The sequence below is a fragment of the Varanus komodoensis genome, unplaced genomic scaffold (assembly GCF_004798865.1).
Source record: "Varanus komodoensis strain SLA01 unplaced genomic scaffold, ASM479886v1 scaffold524, whole genome shotgun sequence".
NCBI classification, from domain to species: domain Eukaryota; kingdom Metazoa; phylum Chordata; class Lepidosauria; order Squamata; family Varanidae; genus Varanus; species Varanus komodoensis.
The window spans coordinates 11,308-25,564 of NW_025336119.1; the positions used below are offsets into that span (position 1 = coordinate 11,308).

General features: G+C 46.1%; 1 protein-coding gene across 1 annotated transcript in view; it reads right to left on the reverse strand.

Moving 5' to 3' along the window:
* Positions 1-14,257, reverse strand: part of DNAI2 (dynein axonemal intermediate chain 2) — a 17,954-nt gene that overhangs the window by 1,083 nt on the left and 2,614 nt on the right. Inside the window, exons 2-9 of the mRNA XM_044447664.1 lie at positions 14,034-14,195; positions 13,425-13,546; positions 11,928-12,070; positions 11,046-11,159; positions 6,810-6,949; positions 4,666-4,788; positions 2,011-2,234; positions 441-576 (exon numbers count right to left, since the gene is read on the reverse strand). Of these exons, the coding sequence (XP_044303599.1) occupies positions 441-576; positions 2,011-2,234; positions 4,666-4,788; positions 6,810-6,949; positions 11,046-11,159; positions 11,928-12,070; positions 13,425-13,546; positions 14,034-14,195 (1,164 nt within the window). The remainder of the gene's footprint in view (positions 1-440; positions 577-2,010; positions 2,235-4,665; positions 4,789-6,809; positions 6,950-11,045; positions 11,160-11,927; positions 12,071-13,424; positions 13,547-14,033; positions 14,196-14,257) is intronic.

The following is a 14,257-nucleotide window of genomic DNA, read 5'->3' on the forward strand; positions in this document are numbered from 1 at the left end:
CCACTGGAGCTTATGTCCCTCACTGCAATTTTGTGAAGCAGCTCTCTGGGATTTCAGGTGTGAGTTTTTCCAATCCTATCTGGAGATCCTGGGCATCTGCATGTCTGCCTTGAGCCATAGCCCTTCCCGTGCTTGTGCCATTTTCAAACATGCCCACACACAGAGATGGAAGTAGCTAGCTGTAGGAGCCATGTATCTTTCAGACTTACTATTTGATCATCAGTGTAGCACCAGAGTCTGTTCAGTGGTTAAGAGTTACTGCAAAGCTCAACAGAAACAGCTCAACCAGTGACTTCTTACTGTTTCAATATAACCAAGCCAGAGATCTTCCTCTTAATGTTCCACCTTGAGGGTGGAAGTTCCAGAACAAAAAGACTGGGACCCAGTAGCCTAAAATACAGATGTGTTTGCTCTCCTCCCCACTGTCTCCTGGGATGCACCTTCAGACTGAGTGTAGGATCATTCTGTTTGAAGAGGAAGTCCCAGACATCAAGGGTCCCATCCATCTTGGTGGTGAAGAAGACAGCTGGCCGAGTAGTGCTCCAGCACCCATCTGTGAGGTAAGCCATATGGTATCTGCCAAAAAACACGTCACTGAGTTGGCTTCTTTTCCTAAGTAAGTTGCCTTTTGAGGGCTTTGCTCCAAAAGGTGGCTTAGATGTTAAAATGAATAAACGCGCACGTGTTGGGGGCTTCCAAAGGTTTCATTTTCAAAGAGTTGGTACCACACATTGCCCACTGAAAATGCAATTTTGTGTAAAGGTGGATGTTTCAGAGGGAGAGGCCGACAATTATGTGAGATTGCTACAATCAAGGGGCAACCAATGGGCTCCTCCTATTTTGTGATAGAAACAACACAGGAATCCCTGGGTTGTTCAAGTCCGGGATTCCATGTCTCCAGAAGATGAACATATCAAAAAGCTGGAATGAGGGGAGACACAGGTCAGTGGTAAAGCGCCTGCTTTGCATGCAGAAGGTCCCAACTCAGTCCCCACCACGCCCAGGTAAAGCTAGGAAAGGACGCTGCCCAAGACCCTGGATTACTGCTGCCAATTGGTATGAACAATGCAAGGCCTTTGGTGGACCAAAGGTCTGACCCAGTATAAACCAGCTTCCTAGGTAATCGATCACTAACTTTCCAGTTCTAATATAGGCTTTAAATTTAGCCCTGGGTGAGTTGCTTTCAGCCTTCTAGAGTCTCCTTTTGCCCTCAACATACAAAGGTACGGAGCTCCTAAAAGCAAGTCAAAGCATTAGTCTTCTCTAACTTGCCATTGTCTGTGCCAACTCAACATGAGGCCTTCCAGAGGTTTTGGACAACTCCTAAAATTCCTGACCATTAGCAATACTGGCTGGGGGTTACAGGTGTTCAAAACATCTGGAGGACACCAGGCTGTGCAAGGCTGCTCAGTGGTACCGGTGTCTCTGCCAGTGGTATCTCCAGCCCTACATGGAGGTGGCAGAAACTGAACTTGGCCCTGTCCTATGCACTGAGCCACATTCCCCCCTCAGGAGAGCCCACTCTTCATCTCTGCTGCCTCTTCCAACTTCCTGCAGCCCTCTCCAGTTCAAGAAGCCCATCAGGCTGCTGGCTCTGTTCAGGCTACCCTCTGAAGCTCGTAGATAGGCAAATAGCTTGGAGTGGGAGGATTCCACTAGCAGTTTTGGTTGTTTGCCCAAGTAACTGGTTTATAGCATGGTGTCTCCTCAAATCACCCCACAAGCAAATCAAAATGGCAATCAAATTAGGACAGGATTAGGACAAACACAAGGGATTGTTTCTTCCACAACCGAATTGCCATGTTGACATGCATGTGATGAATACACTTGGCAAAAATGGTCACGAAGTGGTCACCATCATTCAGGCAGGAATGATGGCCACATGAGAACTTCATAAGTTTGGACTGACACCACCAAGGCATTGATGGTTACAGTCATTAGTCTATGTAACTAATAGAATAATAATACTGTAATGATATCAATAATAGGACAAAATAATGTGCTACCTACCTAGTCCACATGATTGATGATTCCTTGCTCTCTTCTGACCAGATGCGTGCAGTCCAGTCCCCAACTGTCAAAAAGTTCTTGGGGTAGAAAGGATTCCTGGACAGGGAGTAAATGGGGCCATGGTGCCCACTGAAGGTGCAGACAATTTTTTCAGCAGCAGTCTTGGCTTTGCGATTGCAAGAGATCACCATCCCTTGCTCTGTGCCCACCATGAACTTGGTTGGCTGTGTGGAAACACAACAGAATGGCATTGTTACTTCCCCTGAGCAGGGAAAGCCCAATGAAGGCTTCCCTTCCCTTCCCAGCCCAGGCCAGCATGTGGTAAAAAGAGCAGAGATGAAATATTTTTGCAACTATTGCTGCAATGTGTATTGATAACAAAACCCAGAAATGGACTTGAGCAGGAACGATATCACCTAAGATTTTGGTCTGAAATGAGAGATTACTTGTTCTTGGTGGCCACCAAGTGGTGAACAAGTAAGAACTAAATGAATACAATAGTCACAATAGTCTTCACCCAACCACAACGTTCCCACAAAAAGAATCTGGCAACAGCTACTTGACCGAAAAATGAAGGTAGGAAGGCATTGCAGCACGGGAAAGAAGTGTACAGCTTGCAAAAAAATATGAAAAAATGTACATCTATTTATTAAATGAAGGATTCGAGATGATAGCAGCATTCCAACAGGGAGAAGAGGTAGCTTGGCTGGTGAGATGAACACTCCTCACTCAGAGGTAAAGCTAGGAAGGCCTGGGAGGAAAAATGTTGGTATCTGGGGAGAAAACTTCCCAGTTTTTCCCCATTTGCCTCCCAAGGGCCATTTCCTCCATAAAATTGGAAAAACTAAACAGCTTTAAATTGTGAAACATTTTTTCTTTTTGCATTTAAAAAGAGGTCTTCAGCTATTGTTACCAAAAGAACTTCACCTAAGTTGCCTAAGTAAGCTGCCCATTGTGAGCTGCCCTTGGCTATTAGGCAGTATAAAAATGAAATCAATACAATACTATATAATAAGAACCCTTTCACAGAAAGAAGAGAGATATAAAACATCTAGAAATAACAAAGTCATGGGGAAAATGCTTGATCTAATGTATTTTTATTTCTAGGCATTTAGGGATTCTCCAAGTTATGCCCTGTTTCCCAACACGTGAGTAAAGTCACCATATCATAATATGAAAGAAAATGCGTATTCTTGGTCCTCTGGATTTTAGTCCCATGTTCCTGGGCTTATTCTGATTAGATGCTGCAGCAGTGACATTTTCCCAGTGACATAGAACCTTATGCTCTTTGTTGTCTGTGTATTTTTTTCCCTCCAACTTTTGAAATGAAATGGGTATAGCAATGGTGCTGGTGTTTGTGTGTATACGCATGAGTGAAGTACTTTAAAAATTAGCCTCCCCGTTGGCTCTCCAAAAACCTGCACTCTCAGTGATTAAGGGTTTGCTTGACCATGTAACAAAGAGATAAAGATGATTATGAAGATTCAGTCACTGCTGGCTGAGCAAATTAGGCTGTTTACAAGCTGCAACTGATTTCCCACAACCCAGTGAAAGAAGCAAAAACATTCTTAGAAGATTTAATATGGCGGTAGAAAGTGTGTCCTCCCTCACATGGAGATGAACTACAAATTGCTATTTGTAGTTGCACGATTCCTCAATAAATGGATGAATTTACAAGGCACTGGTGCCCGTCATTATTGCCCTGGTAAGTCAATGGCAGTCTTGTGCCTCATACTGGGATTGAAAGAAAGAAGCCAAGTAATTTTATGACAGGCTGTTATGCTTGAAGGGATTCCAGGGGCATAAGGTGGCAACTACAGGGGCTGGAAGAATTGGCAATCTCCTTGTAATTCAACTAGGTTTGTGCTTGCCAAGGTAGGAGCTGAATTCTCTGCTGAACTCACTAAACAATGTTTGGTGGAATTTGAGCAGTCCTGCTCTGTGTTCAGTTTATGACAAAGAACCTCAGGTAGCTGGCCCAGAAAACTCTAGAAAACAGATCTACACCATGTGAATGTTTTCTGGATACATTCTTCATTTTGAAAGGGAGGGTTAATTACTTGGCGATACAGACTGTTCAGTGTGGCAAGTCTTTTTATCACTCTGATCTCCCCCGATGGATACCGAAGGTTAAGGTCTCATGAAATCTAATCCAGTCTCATGAAATTGTACTTCAACATGAACATTGGTACTCAGGTCAGAAAGATACATGAAAATATCTTCCTGCTGTCAGAGAAGCTGTTAGTTATTTCCAAACTATAAGAATTTCACTGTGCGTCACCTTATCCAACTCTCTTACTGCTACAGGTTACACACACACAAAAGTCTGGTTTGCTCCTCTGTAACTATTCCAAAATTCTAAGGGGAAAAATCCAATATGAAGACTGTGCATTGTTTATTACAGAGTCCTATTCTGTGCAGCCCTGGAATTTAAAATCTTTCCCTCTGAGCATGTTGTTATTGCAATTTCTCTCTTAAATATTATCTTCGATATTAAAAAACTCATTTTACATATCCTTTCTATTTTGGTCACCTATCCCTATACTTTGCAACTCAAACTAGATCTGGGTTAATACCCAAACCCTAAGAAGTAGAACAAGAAGACAAAGCCTTCCTTAGAGTTCACACATAGCACAAAAATTGGACAACACTCACCATGGTTGGCTCAAACTCCAGTGAAATGGCTCCTAAAGCATTTTCCAGGATCCCTTTCCTGCTGATGTCCATCACCAGTGTCTCGGTGGGCTCAGATAGTTTACGAATGTCCCACCACAAGACCTGTCAAAGAGAAATATTATTGCTGCAGTTCCCCCACACCCCACCCCCAGACCATATTCTGGGTGGCTTCTGATGGTCAGTCTCAAACTCATCAGGATAGTGATAATCTTATAACATCTGTTGTTGCACATACTAATGGCTAATTGATTCTCCAAATGCAGATCCTTCTGCAGCCAGGGGAGAGGCAGCCTTGAGAATGTGCGGAAGAACAAAAGCCTAAGTAGGGGGTAGGGGAATGGGATCCAACATAGCCCAGTGTGAACTGCAGGGTTTCTTGGGAGGAGAATAGAATGGAAAATAGATGTGGGGTGAACGGAATGGAGTATTCTGCAAAATGGCATAGCTGGCTAACTTGTTGAGGAGAGGCACTCTGCACCTGTTGCTTTTAGGAGATAAAAAATCTTAAACAGACTGAACCTTGGACATGCAGCAACAGCAGCAAACATCCATGCTATCATATGAATTGTAACCATCATGCGGATACCGTGGTCACCCGAACTGACCCTATCATGGACTGCAAGATGCTAATCTGAACCTCGGAAGCCTCATCATTGGCACTCGCGGGCCTTTCACGTGAACTTCAATTTCTGCGCCTTCTAGTAAGCACCTGTTTCCAAAACAAGTAGCGAATCTGTTTAGTCAAATGGGGTGGACATCGTGCCTCACTGAGCAAGGCCTGTATGATCTTTCTGAACACTCGTGTTTCCTGGCCTTCTCGAAATACCAGCTTGTCCTTGTCCTTAGCTTGAACCCTATGATATGCAGCAGGGGCAGCCAAGCTTAGGCTTGGAAACTGAGGCTCAGGAACGGCATCCTCTTGCCACTTGCTGCCCACAGCCACTGCCTGCGGCCGTCCCCTTGCAGCTCTCAGACACCTGGCACTTACTGTATGTGGCTCTGCTCTTGAGCAAGTTTGGCCACCCCTGCCGTATACCCCAAATGTTCCATCCAAACCTTTCGGATGTTAGTGTGTTTCATGCAAACTTTCCAGATCTTAGTGTGCTATACAAAAAGAACAAGAATGACAAAGAGACAAAATATACATAAAAGGACATCCTGATGGCTCAAGAAAGGAAAATTTGCTGCGTGCTAGAAGGAAAGGGGGAATTCAAAGCCATTGGCATGAAAGCACTGCAGAGTGGGGGGTGTTCATAGAAGAACCCACAAGTTGCCCGACCAACAACTGGGCTCACTGTGGCTTGTTCTTGTTATCCTTGGGTCCTGTAGATGGTATCCCAGTGTTCTTCACAGCAGAACCTGTCTGTTCTCCCCTTCTCTGCTCTGATTGATACTCCTTTTTGTTTATCACTATTTTGATATTTTTCAGAGACTGAAAAATGTGCAATTATCCAGGGGGGTTTTTTGCCCCAAAGTTGCACAACTGTGTTTCTTATTTTTCAAAAAACGTGTAGTCAGTCTTTTGCAAAGGGTTTGTTAGTATGTATTTATTTAATTCCATTTCTATGCTGCCCCATAACCCAAAGGTTCTCTGGGCAGCTTACAATGTTGTCTGATATGTATATTCTTGCCCGGTCTATTTCCATATTTGCTCTGAAAAGGATTCACAAAAAATATTTATGTGGGAGTTCATCTCTCTCCTTTCTGGACTAGCTGGCGATTCCGAGAAATGTCTTGAAGATGGAGGAATATCAATTCAACACTCACAAGAGGATTACATTGCTGAGTGGGAGATATTGTCTCCTCTCCCCAACAACTTTCGGTGCAACTTCCTTTGCTGTGCCCAGTGCTTTTCACAGCAGCAGTAACAGAGTGAAGCTGCAGCAGCCATGGCGCCTAGATGACATTGGACTATAGCTCCCATCATCAGGGATCATTGGCTCATCTGGCTGGAAAGACTGGTATCGGAGCCCAACACCACCTAGAGGCCACATGTCCCACACCCCAGCTGTGGACACTGGGTGTAGCCATTGTGTCGCCTTTCCCACACAAAGGCCATGAATTATGCAGCGGCTCGATGCGATCAAATACACGATCAGTGCTAATCCGGTTCTGGTTTTTACCTGCCCATCAGTGGAGCCAGAGAAGCAATCGGTCCCTGTTTTGGACTGCAGCCAGATGACATTGTAGGCAGGATCCCGGTGACTAAGCTCAACTGTGGTCAGTTCCACCGGAAGTCCTCCTTTCCGGGTGTCCCAGTAAGCTGAGGGGCAGTAAAGGGCAACTGAGAAACATCACCCACAGTGTTCCAGCGTCCATCAAGCCTCCCTGGTTTCAGATGAATATGCGCAGGGCTTTTTATACAACAATTCCCTTTCCTTTTTGAGGGTATTCAATATTTATCCATTTATCCTGCTATTTTCCTGGTGGACCATTCTTCTGGTAATGCCAGATGGCATAGAAACCCTAAGTGAGAAACTCAGAAAATGTCAGGACAGGTGCAGACACAGGAGTCCTCAGATTGGAGAGGTGAGGGATTCGATTTCCTTCCCTTTCCTTGGTTTTGTTTTGTTTCTGGTGTGTCCCTAGAAAGCTACAGCATCTCATATGGATAGGTATAGAAAGTGGTGAATTATGAGGTTTGAAATCAGGTTTACTTTTACATATTGAAGCCTGGTAGCATTGAGGGGAGGCCATCTCAAAGCAAAGTGATTTGACCTCCTGGCAAAACATGCCCTAAGGTTAGAAAGCGATCTGCCAGTCACTCAGTGCCAGTCCCATTATCAGCATTTAGAGAAAGAAAGCAAAAATTATTTTAATAGCCATTCTGCCTGCCATTCTCAACAACAAATTGCAAACAACACGTCATACAGGTTCCAGCGTTGTAGGGAAGCTTGTTTTGCTTCAAGAAGCAGCAGAAACAGTGTGAAGGGGTCCAATTCAGCTCCAGTTTAGGCAGAACGCTGTGCTCATCTTTGCTTTCTATTCAGTTTGTGGGCACAGGAATAGAAGAGCAAACACAAGTGTCGTACTGGCCCATTACTAGCCAGTCTCGTTTGTGGTGATGTGGCTTCTTTGTCTTAGCCAGAGAAGCCAGAGTAGTGGAGACGACACCTCCCTTGCACCAATACTGAAAGAATGTGAGGGGCTGCTGCACGGATGCACAAGGCAGCCCTGCCTCCTTCCCACCTAAAAAAAATGTGCAGTTGTCACACAACCTCCATTTGCATGCTTGGCAAATGGGTGCGTATACACTTGGGGTACTTGTTGTGATGCAGCGGCAAAAAGGGCAAACGCTATTTTGGGCTGCATTAGCAGAAGTATCACTTCCAAAACATGCCTATACTAACTACTAGTCAGACCTCACCTGGAGCATTATGTCCAGTTCTGGGCACTTAAGTTTTTAAAAGATGCCAAAAAAGCTAGCGGAGGGCAATAAGGGTGATTCTGGGGCTATGAGGAAAGACTGAGAGAACTGGACATGTTCCGCCTCAAGAACAAAAGACGGAAGGGTGATATGATAGCTCTCTACAAGTACCTGATAGGCTATCACAAAGAGGAAGGACAAGGTCTCCTCTCATCTATTCCAGAGTGCAGGACACGGAATAACAGGCTTAAGTTAAAAGAAACCAGCTTTAGACAAGACACCAGGAAGAATGTCCCCACAGTCGGAGCAGGACGACAATGGAACCTATTACCTGGGAAAGTTGTGGGGTCACCCTCACTAGAGACATTTTAAAAGTGTCATTTGAATGGAATGGTATAACTCAGTGTCGTACAATAGCAGGGGGCTGGACCTGATGGCCTTCTGGCCCTTCCAACTCTTCCTATTCTATGATTCTGTGGTACAAGCCAAATGCATAAATAAATCAATTGCCACCTTTTCCTGTACAACTAATTGACATGCCTTCATTCTATTGGCTGCATTGTTTTCACAAGACAGAATATATTTTTCAAAGCCCAGGCAGAAGTGATACTCACAAATCGCCTGACCCACACTGAAAGCAATGGAGCAACTTACTACTTTCAATGATGGGGGTGATTATTATTTAGATTTATAAGTTGTCTTTCTACATGAAAAAAATAAATGTGTACCGCTGGAGAACTTCACCCCGTGTCTCCGGGATATGCTTTAGCCCTCAAATCCATGTCAAAACAGGTCCCTAATCAAGCACTCATATGAAAGAGGTCTCTCTCCCCCGTTTATGCAAGCAGATTGGCTGCGTTTCCGCAGAGGCGGCAGGGACTTTCTCTCTCAATGACAATGAAGCACTGGAAGTGACAGGATGCATTTCACTGGCCCGTGACTGCATGCCTGAAGAGGCCTGTGAAGGACGAAGTGAAATCAGCTCTGCCTTCCATCACCTATGAAGAGCCTGATAATGTCCCTGTAACGTGTATCCTGTCATATCCAATTGCTGCTGAAAACGGCAACCGAAATATAAAAGGCAATGTAATTAAATTAAAGGGCACAGGAGACTGAAAAAACTAGTGGAATCGTAAATAGACCTGGCAAACAGGGACCTCACGGCTTGCTTAAAACAATGGCACATTCTTGTTAATCAAATGGGGCAATTATGAATAATCGGGCTATAAATGTCACAGAAACAGCTCCACTTTGTCCATGGTCCCCCCTCTGAACAGGATCTCCAGAGCAGCCTTATGAGTACAAAGGTGGCCTGCACGGTCAGAACCAGCTAAAAGACAGGTTGCCATCTGTGGGAGAAATCATTCCACTGAGAAAAGATTAATATTGGCATAGTCAAGCCATGCAAACCAAGGCTAATTCCTGTCGGGAGCAGGAGTCCCTCAGCAGTATTTGTGAGATGCTTCAAAACATGGGGAATGCTTAGAGCGGGTGGGCCAGAGGTCATCTCACCCAGTTTCCTGCATCCAGCTGTGGCAGTCCTCACTCGAAAGAGGAACACGGGGGCCTGGGAAAGCAGCATGCGCGTGCAGTCAGAGCTTTGTTTCCTGTTTTCTTTTGAGCAGCCCCCACTACAAGCAAGGCATTCTACTGTTTAGGTTTATTCTTTAAAAACTGCCGGTCCATCTCTTGGGCAGGAAAGGCTTGTGCTGAGCTGCTCACATGATTCTGCAAGTGGGAGACATCGCTGTGGTGTCGAATTCTCCTCCCGAAATGAAGCATGAATTGCCATCATGGGTGTAAACCCCTGCTCCACAGTCGCTCTGCCTCCTCGCCACTGCGTGTCCCCCTGACTCTTGTTCTGACCCTTTCAGTGACGAGGAAGAGGAGCAGGTGCCCCTGCCTCCTTGCTCACCCTTTCTGTGCCTGTCCAGCTAGCTAGCAAGCAACGGAATTGATGAGAAAGGATGAGGAGCCAGAGGAGCAGGTGACAGTGGCAGCGAGAGGGTTGAGCCACTGAAGGAAGAGGCCAGTGGAAGACTCTTTGCTCCCCAAAACCTGGAATGGGCATTGCTCGTAATGCCTGTTGAGGAAAGAGAGTGCAGGAACAAAGTACTCTGCTCAACACAGAGTGTTGGTGGGCAGCATCCAGTCGTAGGTCATTCAAGGGCGCCTCTCCTCTGCTACCCTCCTTGAAAGCTGCCTAGAGTCAAACAGCAGCTAGATGAACGCAGTGATGGCTGCAAGTGGGCCAGTGCCAGGAACGTCAGGGAAAAGTAGCTAAGGAATGGTGGGTGGGTGGGAGCACACAGCTGTGAACCCAGGCTGCATGCCAGATTCACCACAGAAGCACTCTGAGCCCACACCCCAGTGGGATTTTCTTCAAATGTGTCTTAACAGATACCACTGGTTGAACAAGAATGGATAACCATGGAAAAGCGTCTTTCCAGATCGGCGCAGGTAGGCAATCTGGGGCCTGCATGCAGCCTTTGGCCGTTCTCTGGGCAGCCTCTTGAATCCCAGCATGCCTTGTCCGCAGCCCACTGATCAGCCCTCAGCTGGGCTGTGGGGGGAAAGACGGCAAGCTGGGAGGTGAGCTCAAAGCCTCCCTGGCAGCAATCTTGGTGAAGACTGGCAATAGCAGGGAGGAGACGGAAATGTTGCCCACATCAGGAAAAGCTTCTGAAGAAACGCTAACCTCAGCCCTCTCCCACGATCCCTGCAGGCAGGGTCACTGGCCTGTGCAGGGGATTTAAAGTTTCTCCCCTATCCTGAACCAGACTGCAGTGCAGTAACAAAACACAATCAACACCATTGAAAGTGCATGCCTCAGTCACACATGTCAATTTCCGCTGTATCCTTTCCTACACTCTAGAAGTTGGGGTAGCTTAGTGTGGATCACAGGCAAAGCCGGTAGGGGCAGGAGTCAAGGCCCATATTCAGCACCACCCCCATTTCTTTTGTTTTGTGGGGGTCACCTATTTCCTCTTACCAACTTGTCCATTGTAGCATCCTCCAATCAGGATATGTGAGTCCTTGGGGTTGTACTCTAAGCAGACGAGAGGTGAGGAGGGCCGGATAACCAGTTCTGGTTTGTTGGGGATTTCTAAGAAAGGGAGAGAAAGAAAGCTTGCTGTACTGAAGAGCAATGCACTGTATGCATGATATAATTCTCTCCAGATTTCCAAGTGCTAATGTGAGAGGTGCAAGATGTCTCTGTGTCACTTCCCCCCCTTTTTCTACCTACCTACAGACATGCATGTCTGCTCCTGAGTATGCCTGAAATGAGGGCGAGTTTACCTGAAAAGCGCAGGTGGAGTGAGGGGCCAAACAGAAGAATGGGAGGCAGAACCAGGTGTGAATAGCCTGAGAAGCTGCATCACAAAAATAACCAGGCTGCAAAAGGCTTTGCTATACCGCTAACTGGGGCTAGTAATGGAAATGCAGGCCACTCATTTCTTGGCAGGTTAGTTAAAATATCATCTTCTACCAAAGATAATGGCAGAAGAAAAACTGAGGAGTCCAACCTCCCTTGCCCGCTCACTATGCTTCCGTCGCTGCTGCTTTTCCTCTGAGTTTGCTGTGGAAACCAAGTAGGTTGTGGAAGAGCGGCACAGTAGTCCATCCCTCCTGCTGCTCCTTTGCCTGCATGGAATACCTGGCTGCTTCTGGCTACCAGGCAGGTTCCCAAAGACAAAGCTACTGGGAGTCTGGCAAAATTGGGGTCAGGGAGGCGGTCTGCATCTCCCATGGTGTGTCGGATGGGCAGGGCTGGAAGGAAGAGTCCTACCCTGTAGACCACATTCGAGATGGACTCCAGCCCTGGCTAGGAAAATGATGCAAAAGCCACCATGCCAGTCTTGCCTCCTCTTACCAAGATCCCATATGTATGAGTCATAGCTCATGTTTTTGGAACTCCGCTGGAATTCAAGGCTAGCATAAGATACTGCCAGTTTCCGGCTTCTGTCAGGGTGCCAGGAGAGATGGGTGGCTGTTCTTTTGATTGAGTTTGGGTCCCTTTGAATAAAGCAAAATACAAAGACATGAGCATAGGCCAGGGCTGCAAAACCACTTTCAACCCAAGGGCCACACTCCATTTCAGAAAAGCATTAGGGGACCACAGTGAGGTAGAAGAGAGGGTCAAAAACAAAAGGGACAGAACTCAGAAGATTAGCATATTACAGCCTAATGCTCACGGTGCCAGTAAATGAACGTTACGAGAGGCATTGCAACCATTCAGAATAGGGAAAAATCACAAGAGCCATGAAGCCAGCAAATGATAAGTAGATGAGGTCAAGAGAAGTGGCATGGCCCCTGGGGGACCCCTGACGGCTGGATGGGACCCCAAGAGGGCAATTTTGCCCCTCCCCCAACCTGGGCTTCTGCACTCCTTCTCTATGCCTTTCTCAGGTCCCATTGACTTGAAGCTCATCCGGATGATGAATGCTCATGCCCCAGTCTCACTACAGCCTTTATGGTATAACCTTCCCCTTTCCATTCCAAGGCGGTGGCATTCTATCAAGTTAATCTGTAATAAAGGGAATGGAGTGAGGTAAAGGGGGTGGCACCCTATGCCCCATGCTGAGGTTCTCCTGCCACTCCCTCTTCACGGCCAATTTTGTTCCTGATGGGGCAAGCAGAGATCTGGGAGCAGCTGCCAGTAGGGTTCCGGCCAGTGGGAGTGGGTGACTCCAATGTCAGTGAACAGTGGCTCCAGGTTGCAGCCTGCGCATTTGTCCATCGTGCTAAGCCTAGTTTGGGGACAGGGTTCAGCACCATGCATAGCTCCTTTAAAGTTCACGCAAAAAACCAGAGTGGAGCCACCAGCCTCCGCTGGTTATGGGAAAAGTGATAGGTAGGTGAAGGATTAATGATCCTGTCCTCCACCTGCTACTCGTTACCCTCTCCCTGCTCTTCCTTCCTGCAGTTCTTTGGTGGGAACAAGTCTTTTCAGTCCCATGTCTACCACTGAACATCAGGTTCAGCCCTGAGTAATCTTGAAGAGGATAAATGGAAGGAAAAATCTCCTTTTAATAAGCCCATCCCAGGAAGTTAACTGAAAATAGACAGGAATTTCTTCACAGTTCTTGCTTTCAGGGACCATCAGTGGATAACCATTGAAAGTAACATGTAGCTATAAAAAAGGGGGAATCAATCTAGGAAAGGCAGTCCCAGCCTTCAAACGTAGACTGTGCAGATAATGTAAGATGAATACAGAACACTGTAGCTTCAGGAATGGCTGCTGCAGCCATGCTTGCTCCTTTGTTCGTCAGTCCAGGAACCAGCTAGAATAGCCATTATTTTAAGATAATCTCAGGCCGAATTAGAAACAAATCCTCAAAGCATTGTGGCTTTTGGCTACCAAAATCACCTGAAGACATTGATCGTTTTTGCAGATGGAGGTTCATCTGTAACAACTGCTGTCTCTTCTTCCTCAAAGTATTCTTCATAGATATTGATAGCATTGTTCTGTTTGATGCAGTGATCCATCAGCTACAAAATACAAAATGAAATCAATGACTGACCAGAGACAAAACATGGGGTTGATATTATGGGTGGATGGGGTTGGGCAGAACTTCAAAGCAGGAAAACAGTCTGCCATGCTTTGTTATAGGATGGGGTAGAGCCCGAGGGCCAGATTCAATTTTGGAGAAACTCTTTGGGGTTCAATTGCAGTTGTAGGTGGGGCTGAATATTCACCACCACGGACAACTCCTATATAGCTCAGAACAAAAGCTGCAATGAATAAGGTGCCCATCCCCTACAACTAAGCCATAGGAGAGCCGTTTCAACCAATTACAATGGGGAAAGTCTGCACAAAACCATGAAACCATCAAACAATTGAAGCTTGGGAGGAAGGAGTGAGGGATCCGGGAAATCCCACAGTGCCTGGTTAAGACCCCAGATGGCTGGTCCTGGCTGTCAGGTCTGACATTTCCCACTCCTGATAAGCCAATAGGGTGAAGCTAACAGAACGTACACTGCCAAGTTGTGTAATAACATTGATATAGTTCTCATCTTTTTCAACTTTCTTCCGGAAGCGAATGGTCTGCTCCATTTCAAGTGGGTTGACATCTTTAGGCCAGCCACCTTCCACATGATTAATGCCCCAAGTTTCCATTTCATACCTTTCTGTGTTAACCTAATGCAAAGGACAATCACAACAGCCTTCAGTTTAAAAACACACAAACCTATCATCACTGT